The following is a 17250-nucleotide window of genomic DNA, read 5'->3' on the forward strand; positions in this document are numbered from 1 at the left end:
TCCTCATAGGGCTTGTGCTTGTGACCTCTCCCCAGCTATGTTGCCCTTCTCTGGACACCTTCAAGAATCTCAATGTCCTAAACTGAGGAGCCCAGAACTGGACACAGGACTCAAGGTGTGGCCTAACCAGTGCTGAGTACAGGGCACAATGACTTCCCTGCTCCTGCTGGCCACACTGTTCCTGATACAGGCCAGGATGACATTGGCCTTCTTGGCCACCTGGGCACACTGCTGGCTCATGTTCATCCTACCATCAACCAGCACCCCCAAGTCCTTTTCTGCCTGGATGCTCTCCAGCCACTCTGACCCCAGCCTGTAGCACTGCATGGGGTTGTTCTGGCCAATGTGTAGAACCTGGCACTTAGATGTGTTCAATCTCATGCCCTTGGACTCTGCCCATCTGTCCAGCCTGGCAAGGTCCCTCTGCAGAGCTCTTCTACCCTCTAACAGATCGACACATGCCCCCAGCTTGGTGTCATCTGCAAATTTACTGATGATGGACTCAATCCTCTCATCCAGATCATCAATAAAGATATTGAACAGGATGGGGGCCATTAGGGCTCCTCAGAACAGATGATCAGTCTGTCAGAGATTGCCAAGTCTACCTTTCTACATCAGATTCTACTGTGAAACAGCTACTCTTGAAGTTCCCGTGCAACAGAAGTCTATAAATATTTCCAAAAGGAACTAAGCAACAGAAAACTGGCAGGAGAAGGGAATATAAAGAATTGTGTAAGTCTTCCTCTTTCTGCCATTAAGACAGTAGCATACATATAACCATTCCTTCATTCAAACTAAGGCTGCTTGCCCCAAGAAAATACTAAGAGCATCTTGACCAAAGACCCCATAACAGTGTAAAATAGTAATAGTTGTTCAACACACTGAAAGGCAGTTAAGAAATGAGCCTAATCTTCACACACCCACATCAGAAAGAAAAAAATCAAACCAAAAATCTACAAACACCAAACAAAAAATCCCACACCCCACAAAAGTAAGTGAACAAAAATAACCCAAATCCAGTGCAGATGCTAACACAAAAGACAACTGACTGCCTCAAACAGTACAAGAGCAACTGACTGCCTGTATTCTGCACTCACAGCATCAACATTGCTCACTGCCAGAATAAAAGAAAGCTTTCTTGGGATGCAGCAGGGCAAACAACTGCAAGAATCATGTCTTCAGCAGTACAATGTCTTAACTAAACATCTTATTTAAAAGCATCTGGGACTCCCACAGCTGCAAAGCTTGCTGGTCATTGCAGCTGGCAGCTCGGCATCAGAAAGGGAGACAGACCATTGTTTTGTGCTGGTGCCCTCTTTCCACTACACACTACAAGAGAAGTGGACATCCCTGATCATGCTTCAGTAGGGGCATGGCTGTAGCTGCCAGCAGGAACAAAAGCAGGACAGCACCACTGATATACTTCTGCTCTTCCACCTGGCAACACAAGGACAAAACACTCATTCTCCTTTTGTAGACAGGTGCTGCTGGGGAAGTACATCCCATCTGGTAGAAGCTACCCCTCTGCCAGCTTGAGCATTCATCATCCAAGGCTTATTTCCTACCTGAAAGCACTGCAAGCAACAAGGATAACAAAAACATTTATTTGCCCTGTTCCATATTGGGTGGAGAAATTTATGATGCACATGAAGCATCCTGAAAAGCTTCTTCCCACTTCCCCCTTCTCTCTTCAATATATCCCAATGCTGTCTATGCCCTCTGCTGGCGGAAACCACACATTAATACCGGCTGGGGGTACAGAGAAGCTGCAGAGTCCTTCTGGTTTCATTCCCAACCCACCAGATGTTGCATTTCCGTGGCATTGTTTCTCACTTGCACAGTTAGGAGGTGAGGAGTGCATGGGGCTCTGTTCCCCTTCCAACCATGGAATTGAGACAGCTACAGAGAACATTTTGCTACTATTGCAGCAATTCAGCATATAATCAAAGTGAATGTATTTTTATTCCAAGCTGTTCTGCTCTAGGGCTTTTTTGTGGGTTGGTTTTGGTTGTGGGGTTTTTTGTTGGGCTGTCATTAAAATAACATGAGAAGGAAGCAAGCAGTGGCCACAGTCAGAGCTAGAACAACCCAGGGGAAATACTGAACTGATAAAGACTGAATGTAAAACATTACCGAATAAAATAGAATAGAATAGAATAAACCAGGTTGGAAGAGACCTTCAAGATCATTGCGTCCAACCTATCATCCAACACCACCTAATCAACTAACCCATGTAACCAAGCACCCTGTCAAGTCTCCTCCTGAACACCTCCAGTGACGGCGACTCCACCACCTCCCCGGGCAGTCCATTCCAATGGGCAATCACTATCTCCGTGTAAAACTTCCTCCTGACCTCCAGCCTGAACTTCCCCTGGCGCAGCCTGAGACTGTGTCCTCTTGTTCTGGTGCTGGCTGCCTGGGAGAAGAGACCAACCTCTGCCTGTTTACAACCCCACTTCAGGTAGTTGTAGAGAGCAATAAGGTCACCCCTGAGTCTCCTCCTCTCCAGGCTAAGCAGCCCCAGCTCCCTCAGTCTCTCCTCATAGGGCTTGTGTTCCAAGCCCCTCACTAACTTCATTGCTCTTCTCTGGACTCGTTCCAGCAAGTCAACATCCTTCCTAAACTGAGGGGCCCAGAACTGGACACAGGACTCGAGGTGAGGCCTAACCAGTGCAGTATACAGGGGCAGAATGACTTCCCTGCTCCTGCTGGCCACACTGTTCTTAATGCAGGCCAGGATGCCATTGGCCCTCCTGGCTGCCTGGGCACACTGCAGGCTCATGTTCATCCTACCATCAACCAGCACCCCCAGGTCCCTCTCTGCCTGGCTGCTCTCCAGCCACTCTGACCCCAGCCTGTAGCACTGCATGGGGTTGTTGTGGCCAATGTGCAGAACCCGGCACTTGGATGCGTTAAATCTCATGACGTTGGACTCTGCCCATCTGTCCAGCCTGTCGAGGTCCCTCTGCAGAGCCTCTCTACCCTCTAGCAGATCAACTCCTGTCCCCAGCTTGGTGTCATCAGCAAATTTACTGATGATAGACTCAATGCCCTCATCCAGATCATCAATAAAGATGTTAAAGAGGATGGGGCCCAGCACTGATCCCTGGGGGACTCCACTAGTGACTGGCCGCCAGCTGGATGTGGCACCATTCACCACCACTCTCTGGGTTCGGCCATCCAGCCAGTTCCTAACCCAGCTCAGAGTACTGCTGTCCAAGCCATGGGCTGACAGCTTGGCCAGCAGTTTGCTATGGGGGATGGTGTCAAAGGCCTTGGTGAAGTCCAGGTAAACTACATCCACAGGCCTCCCCACATCCACCAGGCGGGTCACCTGATCATAGAAGGAGATCAGGTTGGTCAGGCAGCACCTGCCCTTCCTAAATCCATGTTGGCTGAGCCTGATCCCTTGGCCATCCTCTAAGTGCTGTGTTAATGCACTCAGGATGACCTGTTCCATGATCTTGCCTGGCACTGAGGTCAGGCTGACAGGCCTATAATTCCCTGGCTCATCCAACCGGCCCTTCGTGTGGATGGGCACCACGTTGGCCAGCTTCCAGTCCTCTCTCTGGGACATCTCCAGTGAGCCAGGACTGCTGAAAAATGATGGAGAGCGGCTTGGCCAGCTCCTCTGACAGCTCCCTCAGCACCCTAGGATGAATCCCATCTGGTCCCATGGACTTGTGGGGATCCAGGCGGCTGAGCAGATCACCAACTACTCCGTTTTGGAACAGTGGAAAACTATGCTGCTCCCTGACTCCTTCTGCCAGCTCTGGAGGCCAGCTGTCTGGAAGACATTCTGTCCTGCTAGTAAAAATTGAGGCAAAGAAGGTGTTAAGTATCTCTGCCTTTTCCTCATCCCTTATCACAACATTCCTCTCCGTGTCCACCAAGGAGTGGAGGTTGTCTCTGCCCTTCCTCTTGCTATTAATGTATTTATAGAAGGACTTTTTGTTGTCCTTCACAGCAGAGGCCAGACTAAGCTCCAAATGCGCTTTTGCCTCCCTAATTTTCTTCCTGCAAGACCTAGCAACATCCTTAAATTTTTCACGGGTTGCCTCCCCTCTCTTCCAAAGGTGATACACCCTCTTTTTTTCCCTTAGTTCCATTAAAAGTTCTTTAACCATCCAGGCTGGCCGTCTGCCCCGGCGGCTCATCTTCCGGCACATTGGCACAGCCTGTCCCTGAGCCTTCAACAATTCTTCCTTGAAGTAGGTCCAGCTCTCCTGGACCCCTTTGTTTTTAAGGGCTTTATCCCAAGGAACCCTCTGAATTAGTTCCTTGAGTAGCCTGAAGTCTGCCCTCCGGAAATCCAGAGTGGAGGTCTTCTTGCTACCCCTCTAAGCTTGACCAAAAACCAAGAATTCAATTATCTCGTGGTCACTGGCCCCTAAGCACCCTCCGACCACCACATCACCCACCAACCCTTCCCTGTTGGTGAAGAGGAGGTCAAGCATAGCCTTACCCCTGGTAGGCTCACGCAGCACCTGGGATAAGAAGCTGTCCTCCATGCATTCTAAGAACCTCCTAGACTGCCTCTTCTCTGCTATGTTAAGATCCCAGCAGATATCAGGCAAGTTGAAGTCACCCATGAGAACAAGGTCAGGCGATCTTGAGACAGCCTTAAGCTGCCTATAGAATGACTCATTTGATATCCAAAAGGTGCCTAGAGGACATCAGAGCCGTATGTTCTAAACAAGATTTTATTTGATTACATAGTTAATGACCTCTTGATGGCAAGAGCTGAGCTTTTTGTTTGTCATGAGAATGGCAAAAGTCTAGGAAAGCACATGCTGTGCCACAGCTGGTCAAACACCAACTCATCCAGGAAAACCACATACCTATCATCTAACACTGCCCAGGTGGCCAAGAAGGCCAATGGCATCCTGGCCTGGATCAGAAATAGTGTGGCCAGCAGGAGCAGGGAAGTCATTGTGCCTCTGTACTCAGCACTGGTTAGGCCACACCTGGAGTCCTGTGTCCAGTTCTGGGCCCCTCAGTTTAAGAAGGACATTGAGACTCTTGAACATGTCCAGAGAAGAGCAACAAGGCTGGGGAGAGAGAGTTGATTATGAAGACATGGTATGGTTTAGGGAACAGTGTGCCTTCATCAGCAGCCTTAGGAAGTGGGTATTTACAATGCCTGTTATTACTGTTCTTGAAAAGGTTTTCTTCAGGTGAAATTCACTGTAGGCTTGCAGATACCAGATCATCTGCCCCTTCCAAGGTTCACTGGGAGCTCTACTTCAGAGGCATAATAAATACCCTGGAGGAGCACTGTTCCCATAAGCATCCTCTCTAGTAAAACCACACAGATTTGGAGGATTGACCAAGATATTTAAGACCTTAAACAAACAAACAAGCAAGTAGATAAATGAAAAAAAACAAACACCTACCCATAAGACATCACTGAGCTTTAAACCAGGCCCTGTGGCTAAACACATTAAAAGCACACAGCAGCACAAATCCCACCCTCTCTTTACAGTCAAACTCTCCTTGTCTCCACAGGGAACAGAGCTGACTCAGGACAAAAAAATTGCTCCATACTCCACCCTATTTGTGGGCCTGCAAAAACAAGGCTTAGGGTTCATGAGAAAGATAAATACAAATAGGAGGAATGGAACAACACAGAGGAGACATGAAGTGAGCCAGCAGCAAGAGTCACAACAGAACACAAAGAAGTAAGCCTTCATCTGTTTTGCAACAAAACATGCTACTTTATTTTTATTAATATCTCCATCCACCTACCCCTTCTTCAGATGAGTCACATAGGCACTCTGTAGTGCTGCTTCCAGGAAGTAGGACAGTTCAAACTCAGAGTAAGTCACATTGCCGCTTTTGATACTCCTTGAATGTGTGTTGTTTAAGGTCTGTGAGGGGAGGAAAGAAATACAGAATCATAGAATCAGTAAGATTGGAAAAGACATCAAGGATCATCAAGTCCAACCTATCACCCAGCACCTCATGACTACTAAACCATGGCTTCAAGTGCCACGTCCAATCCCCTCTTCCTAAACACCTCCAGGGATGGTAACTTCACCATTTCCCTGGGCAGCACATTCCAATAGCTAAAACTCTCTCTGTGAAGAACTTTCTCCTCACCTCAAGCCTAAACTTTCCCTGGCACATCTTGAGACTGTGTCCTCTTGTTCTGGTGCTGGTTGCTGGGAGAAGAGACCAACCCCCACCTGGTTACAACCTCCCTTCAGGGAGTTGTAGACAGCAATAAGGTGTCCCCTGAGTCTCCTCTTCTCCAGGCTAAACACCCCCAGCTCCCTCAGCCTCTCCTCACAGGGCTGTGCTCCAAACCCCTCCCCAGCCTTGTTGCCCTTCTCTGGACACCTTCAAGTGTCTCAATATCCTTCTTAAACTGAGGGGCTCAGAACTGGACACAGAAAACTGTTGAAATTAGCCAGCTCCTCGTGAGCCAGAGATTAAAAAAAAAATAAAGTAGCTTCTGTGATCAGATTCCTCCACAGACTACTTGAAAACATTCCTTCATTAGCTATTAAAAAACATGCCAAAGTCAATTTAAAAATAAACTATACAGTGACTTCCATGTAATATTCTGCATGCAATATGAGTTTTGAAACATCATCTCTTATTACTCTCTAACCTTTAATAAAGTAAGCCCAGGGCTTACCACATAGATCCAGCATCTTGCACAGAAATATTAATGCAATATTTGAGTAGTTACATCTATCCTACCAAATCTTTTGTAAGAGTTACTGAGATATCAGGAGTCCTGGTGGAAGAATTAAGATTCTCTTGTGTAGTATCCCCTCTGTTTCTCCTATCAAACCCTTCTCGCTTTTGCTTCCTTACTGCTAACAGCTCTCATTACTGGAAGTTACCCTTTGTGGACTCTTCAAATCCAAGTTTTACATCCAGGAAAGGAGAAAGCCTATGGATTTTAAGTTCATCTCTCAGTAATGCTACATCCTTATCCCTGTGTCCAGAAGACAAATGCATTACAGTTTAAACTTTTTCCACTCTTCACAGACACAAGCTGTTGATAAAAACATTTGTAGTGCCCAGTACTGGCAGGAGCTCATCCTTGTGTGAGGGAAGGACAATGCCTTGTTTGAAACAAGAAAAACATGCAACTTTTTCCTGTAGGGACCAGGTAACTAGCTGGTAGCTAGCTGGCTATCCTAATGATTCTTTGTACATGCACTAAGCTCACTTTATTCTTGTTGTAATGCAATAAAACTAAAACTTGGAACAGACACACACCTTTGCTGCTGAGAAGAGCAGAAATACCTGCTCAATGGTCATTAAGTTACAGAAGAAAAGGTAGCATGCACTCCATCACTGCTTCTGGTGTCAAGCATAACACATGGCAAATGAAAGGCATGGAAGCACATGGTGTGCTCTGTTAAATTAGGAAAACTTTTCTGACTGAAAGTGTACTCAGACTTTGGAATGGGCTGCCCAAGGAGGTGGTTGAGTCACCATCCCTTGGATGTTGGTCATTTAGATGTGGTGCTTGGGGGTATGGTTCAGGGGTGAACTTTGTAGAGTAGGGTCAATGGTTGGATTTGATGATCTCAGAGGCCTGTTCCAACCCGAATGATTCTATAACTCAGCTGCTCAGAGTTACAGAGACCACTAATCATGTGCCCAGTGCCACACATTACAGCTCAGTGGAGAGCTCACAGTATTCATCTTATTTTGTACTCCAGCCAAGCAGCAACTAAGCAGCTAACTCACAGAATCACAGAATTGTCAGGGTTGGAAAGAACCTCAAGGATCATCTAGTTCCAACCCCTCTCCCATGAGCAGGGACACCCTCCTCTAGATCCTGTTGCCCAGAGCCACATACAGCCTGGCCTTAAAAACTTTCAGGGATGGGGCTTCTACCCTGGGCAACCTGTCCCAGTATCTCACCACCCTATGGTAAAGAACTTCTTCCTGACATCTATTCTAAATCTACTCTCCTCTAGCTTGGACCTATTCCCCCTAGACCTATCACCATCTGACACCCTAAAAAGTCCCTCCCCAACTTTCTTGTAGGCCCCCTTCAGATATTGGAAGGCTATAATAAGGTCTCCTTGGAACCTTCTCTTCTCCAAACTGAACAACCCCAACTCTCTCAGCCTGTCCTCATAGGCCAGGTGCTCCAGCCCTCGAATCATCTTTGTGGCCCTTCTCTGGACACGTTCCAGCACATCCATATCTTTCTTGTAATAGGGGCTCCAGATCTTGACACAGTACTTCAGGTGGGGTCTCACGTCAGGTCTGCACTCAAGCCAGTCACTGCCCAGCCTATATTAGTGCTTGGGATTGCCCTGACATAGATGCAGGACCTTGCACTTGGTCCTGCTGAACCTCATCAGGTTGGCTTGGGCCCACCTCTCCAGCCTGTCAAGGTCCCTCTGGTTGGATCCCTTCCCTCCAGCGTGTCTGCTGCACCACACAGCTTGGTGTCATCAGTGAACTCGCTGAGGGTGCACTCAGTGCCACTGTCCATGTTGGTGTTGAAGACCTCATCCACCAATTCCCTCTGTAGCTGTGGGTGTAGCCTGTCAGATCCCATGGACTTGTACGCTCTCAGGTTCTTCAGATAGTCATGAACCTGATCTTCACTTACAATGGGCAGTTCCTTCTTCCAGCCCCTGCTATCATCTTCTGAGATTTTGGGAGTGTGGCTGGAGCTCTTGCCAGTGAAGACTGAGGTAAAAAAGTCATTGAGAACCTTGATCTTCTCCATGTCACTTGTCACCAGTTCTCCTGTTTCCTTTCTGAGGGGGCCTACACCTTCCTTAGTCTTCCTTTTGCCATTAATGTACCTGTAGAAGCTTTTGCTATTCCCTTTGATCTCCCTGGATAGATTTAATTCTATCTGAGCTTTATCTTTTCCAACCAGCTCTCTTGCTACTCGAGCAGCTTCCTTACATGGCCCCCATTCTAGCTGTCCTTTCTTCCACTCCTTGTACAGTTTCTTGATGTGTGACAGCGTGTCTAGGAGCTCCATGCTCATCCAGGCAGGTCTCCTAACATTCTTTCCTGCCTTCCTCTTTGTGGGTATACTTTGCTCCTGGGCACAGAGAAGGTGATCCTTGAATATGGACCAGATGTCCTGGGCCCCTCTTCCCTCTAGGGCTTTGTCCCACCATACTTTGGCCAGCAGATCCTTGAAGTGATCGAAGTCTGCATGGTGTAAGACCAGGGTCATAAGCTTGGAATACATCCTCCTAGCTTCCCTGGGATCTTAAATCCTACCACATTGTGGTCACTGCAGGCAAGGCTGTCCCTGAGCTCATATTGGTCACCAGCCCTGCCCTGTTGGTGAGCACAAGGTCCAACAACAAGGTCCTTTTCTTGCTGGTTCCTCCACCATTTGGAGGAGAAAGCTGTCATCTATGCATTCCAGGAACATCCCGAGTTGCTGGTGCCTAGTTGTGCTGTCGCTCCAGCTGATGTCAGGGTGATTGAACTTTCCCATGATGACCAGGGCCTGTGAACATGAAATCACTTCTATCTGCTTATGTAGGGCCTCATCTGTTTGGTTCTGCTGGTCAGGTGGCCTGTAACAGATCCCTATTATAACATCACCTTCCCCTATCTTCCCTTTAATCTTAACCCATATGCTCTTCTCCAGGTGAAGCTCCACTGACTCCAGCTGGTCACTGATGTAGATGACAACACCTCCTCCCCTGCTTGTCCTTCCTAAAGAGCTTGTAGCTGTCTATCCCTACATTCCAGTCATGGGAATCATCCCACCAAGTTTCAGCAATAGCCATGATGTCATGGTTTTCCATCAGCACAGTGGCCCTTAATTCACCCTGTTTATTGCCCAAGCTGCGTGCTCTCCATCCCTTTGCCTCTGCTGTGCGTCACAAGCAGGCATGAGATTATTAACCCCTTCCCCCCTCAAATCTAGTTTAAAGCTCTATCAATGAGCCCTGCCAACTCTTGCCCCAGATTCCTTGCCCCCCACTGGGACAGAGGGGCATAAGGAATCTTGCTGCTTGCTACTAATACTTTAGGTGCCTCCAGTTTCACATAAGGAAGGTGAAACACTGCCTGTTATACTGCTGCGGCTGACCCAAAAAGGATAAATTTCAGCTCGCTGGAGACCTGTGTATTGATTCTAGGATTCTATGATTTAGACAGCAGAGACACAAAGAATGCCTTGGAGCTCTTTCAAGATGCCGCTTGCTATGCAAAGTTTGTACTTCCCCTTTAGTAAGTGTTAAACCTGAGATACAACCTGAGCATATTTTCAGTATTCTGTTTTACCACAGGCAAAACTGGTTTCCAGGCACCATTCGTAGAGGAAAGAGGCAGAAAACAGAGAAGCTGCTAGTTTGGAACTGCTTATACTGAGACATCTCACTCCTAACAACTTGTTCTCACACTGCATAGTCTGTGATCTCTTGTTGTTTCCCCCATCATTTTTGCTGTCAAAACCCTGGAAGTCCCACCAAGGCCACCAGGTAACATCCTGAGTAAATTCAGTCTTACCTTTTCAAGCTCCTGCAAGTATACCTGAGTAATGACACATGCTGTTTCAAAACAAGCCATGACTTCCTCTTCCCTCTCACACAGTCGAGCACGCGAGGCAACCGAGTTGGTTGAGCGCTCCAGCGACAGACCTGCAAAAGGGCAACGCTGGCTTTAACTGAAGCCCACCACGAGCAGCATGGCTGTGTTATTCCTTCATTCACAGGAAAGTCTATCCACATGTGGGTTTCCCCTAGGGAAGTACAATTCCTAGACATGCAAGGTATTTTTGTCATGCTGCTCTAACACACAGTGCCACAGCATGCTTTTCCAGTCCCTTTCACACACTTTATGAAGGAAGCACATACAAGCACCCTGGTAGGGGTGGTACAGAGAAATTAAGGCCTCTGGTTCCAAAGATGGCAATAGATTTTGGAGGCTTCAACACGGGAGCTGTTCCAGAAACACCCCAGCACTGAATTTGACTAGATTTGATTATTTCTAAGCATCCTCTATTCCAAGTGAAGTTTTCAACAACCAGCAGTTTTGAGGGAGGGAAAAAACATTGGAAAGTGATACCAAAACAAAGTTGAAAGCCTTCTCTTAGAAAATATGATCACCCTCTTTTCTAAAGAATAAAAAAATACCAGGGCTTTGTTCTTCTGTAATCCTCTATTCCCAATTACAAACAAAGAGCATGGATTTAGGAAGGGCAGATCCGGCCTGACCAACCTCAGCTCCTTCTATGATCAGGCGACTGCCTGGTGGCTGTGGGGCAGGCTGTGGATGTAGTCTACCTGGACTTCAGCAAGGCCTTTGACACTGTCCCCCATAGCAAACTCCTGGCCAAGCTGTCAGCCAATGGCTTGGACAGCAGCACTCTGTGCTGGGTTAGGACCTGAGGGTACTGGTTGACAGTAGGCTAAACATGAGCCAGTAGTGTGGCCAAGAAGGCCAAGTGCATCCTGGCCTGGATCAGGAACAGCAGGAGCAGGGAGGTCATTCTGCCCTGTACTCAGCACTGGTTAGGCCACACCTTGAGTCCTGTGTCCAGTTCTGGGCCCCTCGGTTTAGAAAAGATGTTGAGTTGCTGGAAGGTGTCCAGAGAAGGGCAACAAAGCTGGGGAGGGGTTTGGAGCACAGCCCTATGAGGAGAGGCTGAGGGAGCTGGGGTTGCTTAGCCTGGAGAAGAGGAGGCTCAGGGGAGACCTTCTTGCTGTCTACAACTCCCTGAAGGGAGGTTGTAGCCAGGTGGGGGTTGGTCTCTTCTCCCAGACAACCAGCAAGAGAACAAGAGGACATAGTTTCAAGCTGTGCCAGGGGAGGTTTAGGCTGGATGTTTGGAGGAAGTTCTTCCCAGAAAGAGTGATTGGCCATTGGAATGTGCTGCCCAGGGAGGTGGTGGAGTCACCATCACTGGAGGTGTTGAGGAAGAGACTGGATGGGGTGCTTGGTGCCATGGTTTAGTTGATTAGATAGTGTTGGATGATAGGTTGGACTTGATGATCTCAAAAGTCTTTTCCAACCTGGTTAATTCTATTCTAATTGAATACTCCTGGCTATTGTCCCTACATGAAAACCTTTTACTGACAGATCCTTGTCTGGCATCACCATGGCATCCTTTAAATCTCTACATCTGTTCAGAAAGGCTACACATCCACATATTGATTTTAGTTTTACCAATGTAGCAGCTTTTGCCACACTGGATCTTTACAATACACCACCACTTTGAAACTCAGGTCTTCTACACCAAACACAACTGCACTGATGTCTAGTAGCCCACGACAGGTTATAGTAAGTTCAGCACATGCTTCCCAATAAATGTTATATAAAACAACATTCTTTAATGCCAATGAGAAATGTGTAAGATTTAATTCAAAATCCTAGTTTTCTTAACACAGATACACAGAGGTGAGAAAAGAAGAAAGAGTTCATCTGTTTGGACAGCCTCTCCAAGGAAGCAATTCAGGCTGCTGCAGCATATGCAAAGGATTCTGCACCCTGTGAGAAGCCACCATGCATACCACAAGCCACGCTACCCTGTGAACCCACAACCCTGAGGGGCATAGCAACTCAGCACAGCTCATTTCAGGAGTTTGGCAACAAACTGCTGTGAGGCAGCACTGGGAAATCAGGTTTTCTCACAATGAACCTCATGCCATCAACCAGCTCATGCTGGTGAAACCAAAAGTGCCTAGGCAGTCTCGGATATGTTTACTCCTTATGCTCAACATTTGTGTTTTGTCCCCTTGGTTACGCTGTTAGGAGTTTCCCTCTCTCATGTCTTGCATTTGAGCCAGACACAAGTGGTTAGTTCAGTGTGTTGAGAAGAGAACACACCCCAGTGCTGGAAGCTCAGAAGCTGGCTCCCCTCTCCATCTGCCCTCTCCCACCTCAAAAGTGCCTGGCACATTTTCTCAAGGACTATACTTTGGAGGAACCCATTAGTATCTTCAGTCACCTTTGAAAATCCTGACCAGATGTGATGGCTTATGCGGGGGGGGGTGGTGGTGGTGTTGTGAGAGCTCTGCCCTCCCTGGAGGGGGTTTTCCCCCCTGGGAAACTGAGTTAGTCTGTTCCACTCCCCCTCCTTCACCAGCAAGCCTATAAAAAGGAAGACACTGCAGCCAGTAAGGCTTTCTTGGCTCCTGCCTTGCCTGGAGGAGAGGACTGCTGCTGGCTTCCTGCTTCTCTGCCACGTGGTCAGGCCTGGTCCTCTTCCCTGCTACATCCACGCCTCTTTAAAGGACTCCAAAGGACTGTTTTTGCATACATATTTTTCCCCATCCATCCTTGTTCTTTACCCCTTGTGAACCATTCCTGTTACTGTTTTATATATATATATATATTGTTTACAGAAATTTTTGTACCTGTCTACTTCCAAACTGACTCCAAATTATTTCTCAGTGGATTTGCCCCTTTCCCTTTTTTTTCTCTCTACTGGGAAAGAGGAGGGGGGAACAGGGGAGGGATTGTCAGTCTTGCCCCCATCTGAGCTCTTAAACCCCAGTTAAGGCTCAAACCACCACACCAGAGTATAGTGGAATGGATTTAATTCAAACTGACAGCATGGGGCTGGGGGGGGGGGGGGGGGGGGGGAGCAGGGATGACAATAATTTTGTTGCTTTTAATTAATGTCCATTCTGTATTCTCTCCTTTCTACTTACATATAGCCTGTATACTATTCAACATAAACCAGAATCTGTCTTGGAGTCCATCTATGAAGTCTCTGGTTTTATAGTATGAATTGTTCTCCTATTATTTCAAAGCTTCCTAACACTATTGCTATGTAATGAAGGGTAATGAAGGTTAATTCTGCACAGGAAAATAAACCATTTGGTGAAGACAGAACAATCAGTCTACAAATATTCTTAGAACTACTTCAGTTTTATCATCCTCTGCATTTTTTAGTAACTCCTCTCAACTGAAAATATATTTGAAGAAGTATTTCAGAGTCACCATCTCCTTAAGTGCAAAGTGAGGCTGAGGGCCCTGGAAGAAGTTCAGCACAACCCATTGACATTCATGCACATGCAGCATTTAATCAAATTGTAAAAGCCATCCTGGAATGGTCTGCTCAGGGGTGGTTATCATGGGAGATGTCACACAGAGAGAACAGGCTGATAAAAAGCCAGTCACATACATGCTACAGCCCATTGCAAGGAGCTGCTATCTCTAAGCTTTGATATGGGAAGAGAAAAGCAAGCAGCCTTCACCAGCACCAAGTACTGATAACAAACATGACCATCCAGGTGGTCAGAAAAAGAGAGACAGGGAAACAAACATCTCCAGAAGGGCTTCTTACCTAAGTACAGGGCATAGAGAGTGCACTGAAACATAAACTATGCTACATTGCAGACACTTTTTTTCTGCTTGTAAAGGGTAGGAACAAAAAGTGACCCACATGGTATGGGGTTAGTCATGGTTCTTTCTGCTAATACTATATGCACTGACCTGATGGTATTATAGTATGAAATCTTCTGCAGAATGCTAAAAGGGCCAGACTTCCCTACCACAGCCATGCAATGAAAAGAAACATTAGAGCAAGGAGACTGCAAATCTAGTAGACAAAGTGAAGAACAAGACTCCTACTCTTGCAGGTGCCAGCTGTAACAGTACAAAACTTTAACAATTACAGATTCCCTCAAAGTGCTGTGGGATAGACTGTATACAAGTCCTGCAGTCCTGAGAGCACAAATTCCACTAACTCTTCACCATTCCCCAATTCACAGCACCGAAAAAACTTTGAGCCCAATATGGATTTTATCTTCAGTTCAGTTCCCAGAAAGTGTCAGAAAGCCATGAAAGTGCATGCTGCTTCCACACCGGATTTAGGAAGAAAAGTATCTCTCTTGCTAAGACATACGAAAAAACAACAGTAATGGTGGGGAAAATAAATGGGAATTAAACACAGAGAGCTGTGATAAAATTCTAATTAACCTGTCCCTTCAGTTCTTTTCTTTTTCTGAAGTTCTCCAGTGTTTTTCCTTCTCCCTACCCCTCTCTCATTCACATTGGTCTCCATGGACTTCAATGAGCTTTGGATCAAACCTTACTATACATTGTAAAAGTGCTTGCTTCAGAAGAAGCATGCCAGCTCAGCTTTCTATTCCAAAAGAAGGTTGAGTTCCTTTAAGTACAGGTTTTCACTGCTGAACGTGTCCAGAGAAGGGCAACAAAGCTGGGCAGGGGTTTGGAGCACAGCCCTGTGAGGAGAGGCTGAGAGAGCTGGGGTTGCTTAGCCTGGAGTAGTCTCAGGGGAGATCTTATTGCTGTCTACAACTACCTGAAGGGAGGTTGTAGCCAGGTGGGGGTTGGTCTCTTCTCCCAGGCAACCAGCACCAGAACAAGAGGACACAGTCTCAAGCTGCATCAGGGGAGGTTTAGGCTGGATGATAGGAAGAAGTTCTTCACAGAAGGAGAGATTGGCCATTGGAAATGTGCTGCCCAGGGAGGCAGTGGAGTCACCATCCCTGGAGGTGTTTAGGAAGAGGCTGGATGGGGTGCTTGGTGCCATGGTTTAGTTGATTAGATGGTGTTGGGTGATAGGTTGGACTTGATGATCTTGAAGGTCTTTTCCAACCTGGTTAATTCTATTTTATTCTATGTGTCCAGAATTAGCTTCCAAGTAAAACATGCAGTCATATGCTTTCTTGGTAGCTGCTTAAGGTAAAGGGGACTTGGGTATTTTTCACAACCAGTTATGGCAAGATAAAGCCAACTTAAAACTTACCTACACTAAGATTTTTCTCATATGAATCCAGTATACAAATTAAAATATATATATGACAAGAATGCTTTAAATATATAGTGAAGATACAGACTTCTAATACAGTATGGCCCAAGCTCAAGATATAAAGAGAGACATGTTTTCAGGTTCTCCTTTTTAAAAGAGCAAAATCTTTCTACCCACTTCAGAGACATTAATTTTCTATGTATACACCACTTTTCTTTCCTGCATAAAAAAAAGGCTTTCATTCCTCTTCTTATTTATGCACTTCTCTTATTTATGGAAACCTGAATGGGGAGATTTTATTAAGGCTTACTTCCGCTTTCATCTCTAAGTCCTTGCCAAGGGAAGACTTGTAACTTGGATGCTCCAAGGTGATGGTATTATCAGAACTGGAACATACATGCATACATGCACATGCAGTATCAGATGTTCAGCCACGTAAATTAGATGAAAGTTCATGCTGGAAGGAATCACAGGAGGTCTTTGGTCCCACTTGCTGCTCAAAGCTGGGCCAGCTCAGGATATTTTAAAGCCTAGTTTTTAAAACCTAAGTGCATAGGTGGAAACTGTACAACTGCTCAGGAGAAGAGGAGGCTAAGGCAGCTTGCTCTCTTCCCTGCAGTTTATAAACTAGTTCACCATACAGCAGCATTCCACCTTGTGAGAAGGAGGAACATACCAATCCACTCACAGGTTCTTTGAATTTGCCTCTTGACACAGACTTCTAGCCTCCTGTATTTGGACTGATTTAGACAGCTGGGGAATGGTGGGATCACTGACACAAGAATTCAGGGTGGCAGCAGCAGACTGCTTCCGCCAACAGTGTTAGCCTGAGGCTACTAAACCCCCATTGCCTAGAAAAGAGATAGCTGGCCGTCTGAAGAAGAAACCAAATGAAACACAGAGCTTGGAGTCTACCTTATGGGTTGTGTCCTGCTGGTATACTCCTGTTGAACACAGGTACAGCAACCTGAAGCAGGAGACTGCTAAGAGTGGAAATTACAAGGCAGCACACAGCACCAGTCCCAGGGTGCAGAGCAAGGTTACAGCATGAGATTGAACACATCTAAGTGCTGGGTTCTGCACATTGGCCACAACAACCCCATGCAGTGCTACAGGCTGGGGTCAGAGTGGCTGGAGAGACTTGGCCTCCTGCCCCTTCCCACAACAGGCAGAGTTGAACACGACAGCATTCAACAAGTCCAAGTGCTGGGTGCTGCTCGCTGGCCACAAACACCCCATGCAGTGCTACAGGCTAAGGTCAGAGTGGATGGAGAGCTGCCAAAAAGAAAGGGACCTCGGGGTGCTGATTGACAGCTGCCTAAACATGAGCCAGCAGTGTGCCCAGGTGGCCAAGAAGGCCAAAGGCATCTTGGCCTGTATCAGGACAATGTGGCCAGCAGGAGCAGGGGAGTCATTGTGCCCTGTACTCAGCACTGGTTAGGCCACACCTTGAGTCCTGTGTCCAGTTCTGGGCCCCTCAGTTTAAGAAAGATGTTGAGGTGCTGGAAGGCGTCCAGAGAAGGGCAACAAAGCTGGGGAGGGGTTTGGAGCACAGCCCTGTGAGG

At 46.9% G+C, this 17250-nt stretch overlaps 1 protein-coding gene across 1 annotated transcript in view; it reads right to left on the reverse strand.

Annotated features, from left to right (window-relative positions):
• TTC7A (tetratricopeptide repeat domain 7A) overlaps window positions 1-17250 on the reverse strand; it is a 142778-nt gene that overhangs the window by 110948 nt on the left and 14580 nt on the right. The window contains exons 4-5 of the mRNA XM_068158827.1: window positions 10471-10601; window positions 5749-5870 (exon numbers count right to left, since the gene is read on the reverse strand). Of these exons, the coding sequence (XP_068014928.1) occupies window positions 5749-5870; window positions 10471-10601 (253 nt within the window). The remainder of the gene's footprint in view (window positions 1-5748; window positions 5871-10470; window positions 10602-17250) is intronic.

Source organism: Melanerpes formicivorus, unplaced genomic scaffold, assembly GCF_026170545.1.
Source record: "Melanerpes formicivorus ecotype bairdi unplaced genomic scaffold, bMelFor1.0.p_v2 SCAF_43, whole genome shotgun sequence".
Classification (NCBI taxonomy): Eukaryota; Metazoa; Chordata; class Aves; order Piciformes; family Picidae; genus Melanerpes; species Melanerpes formicivorus.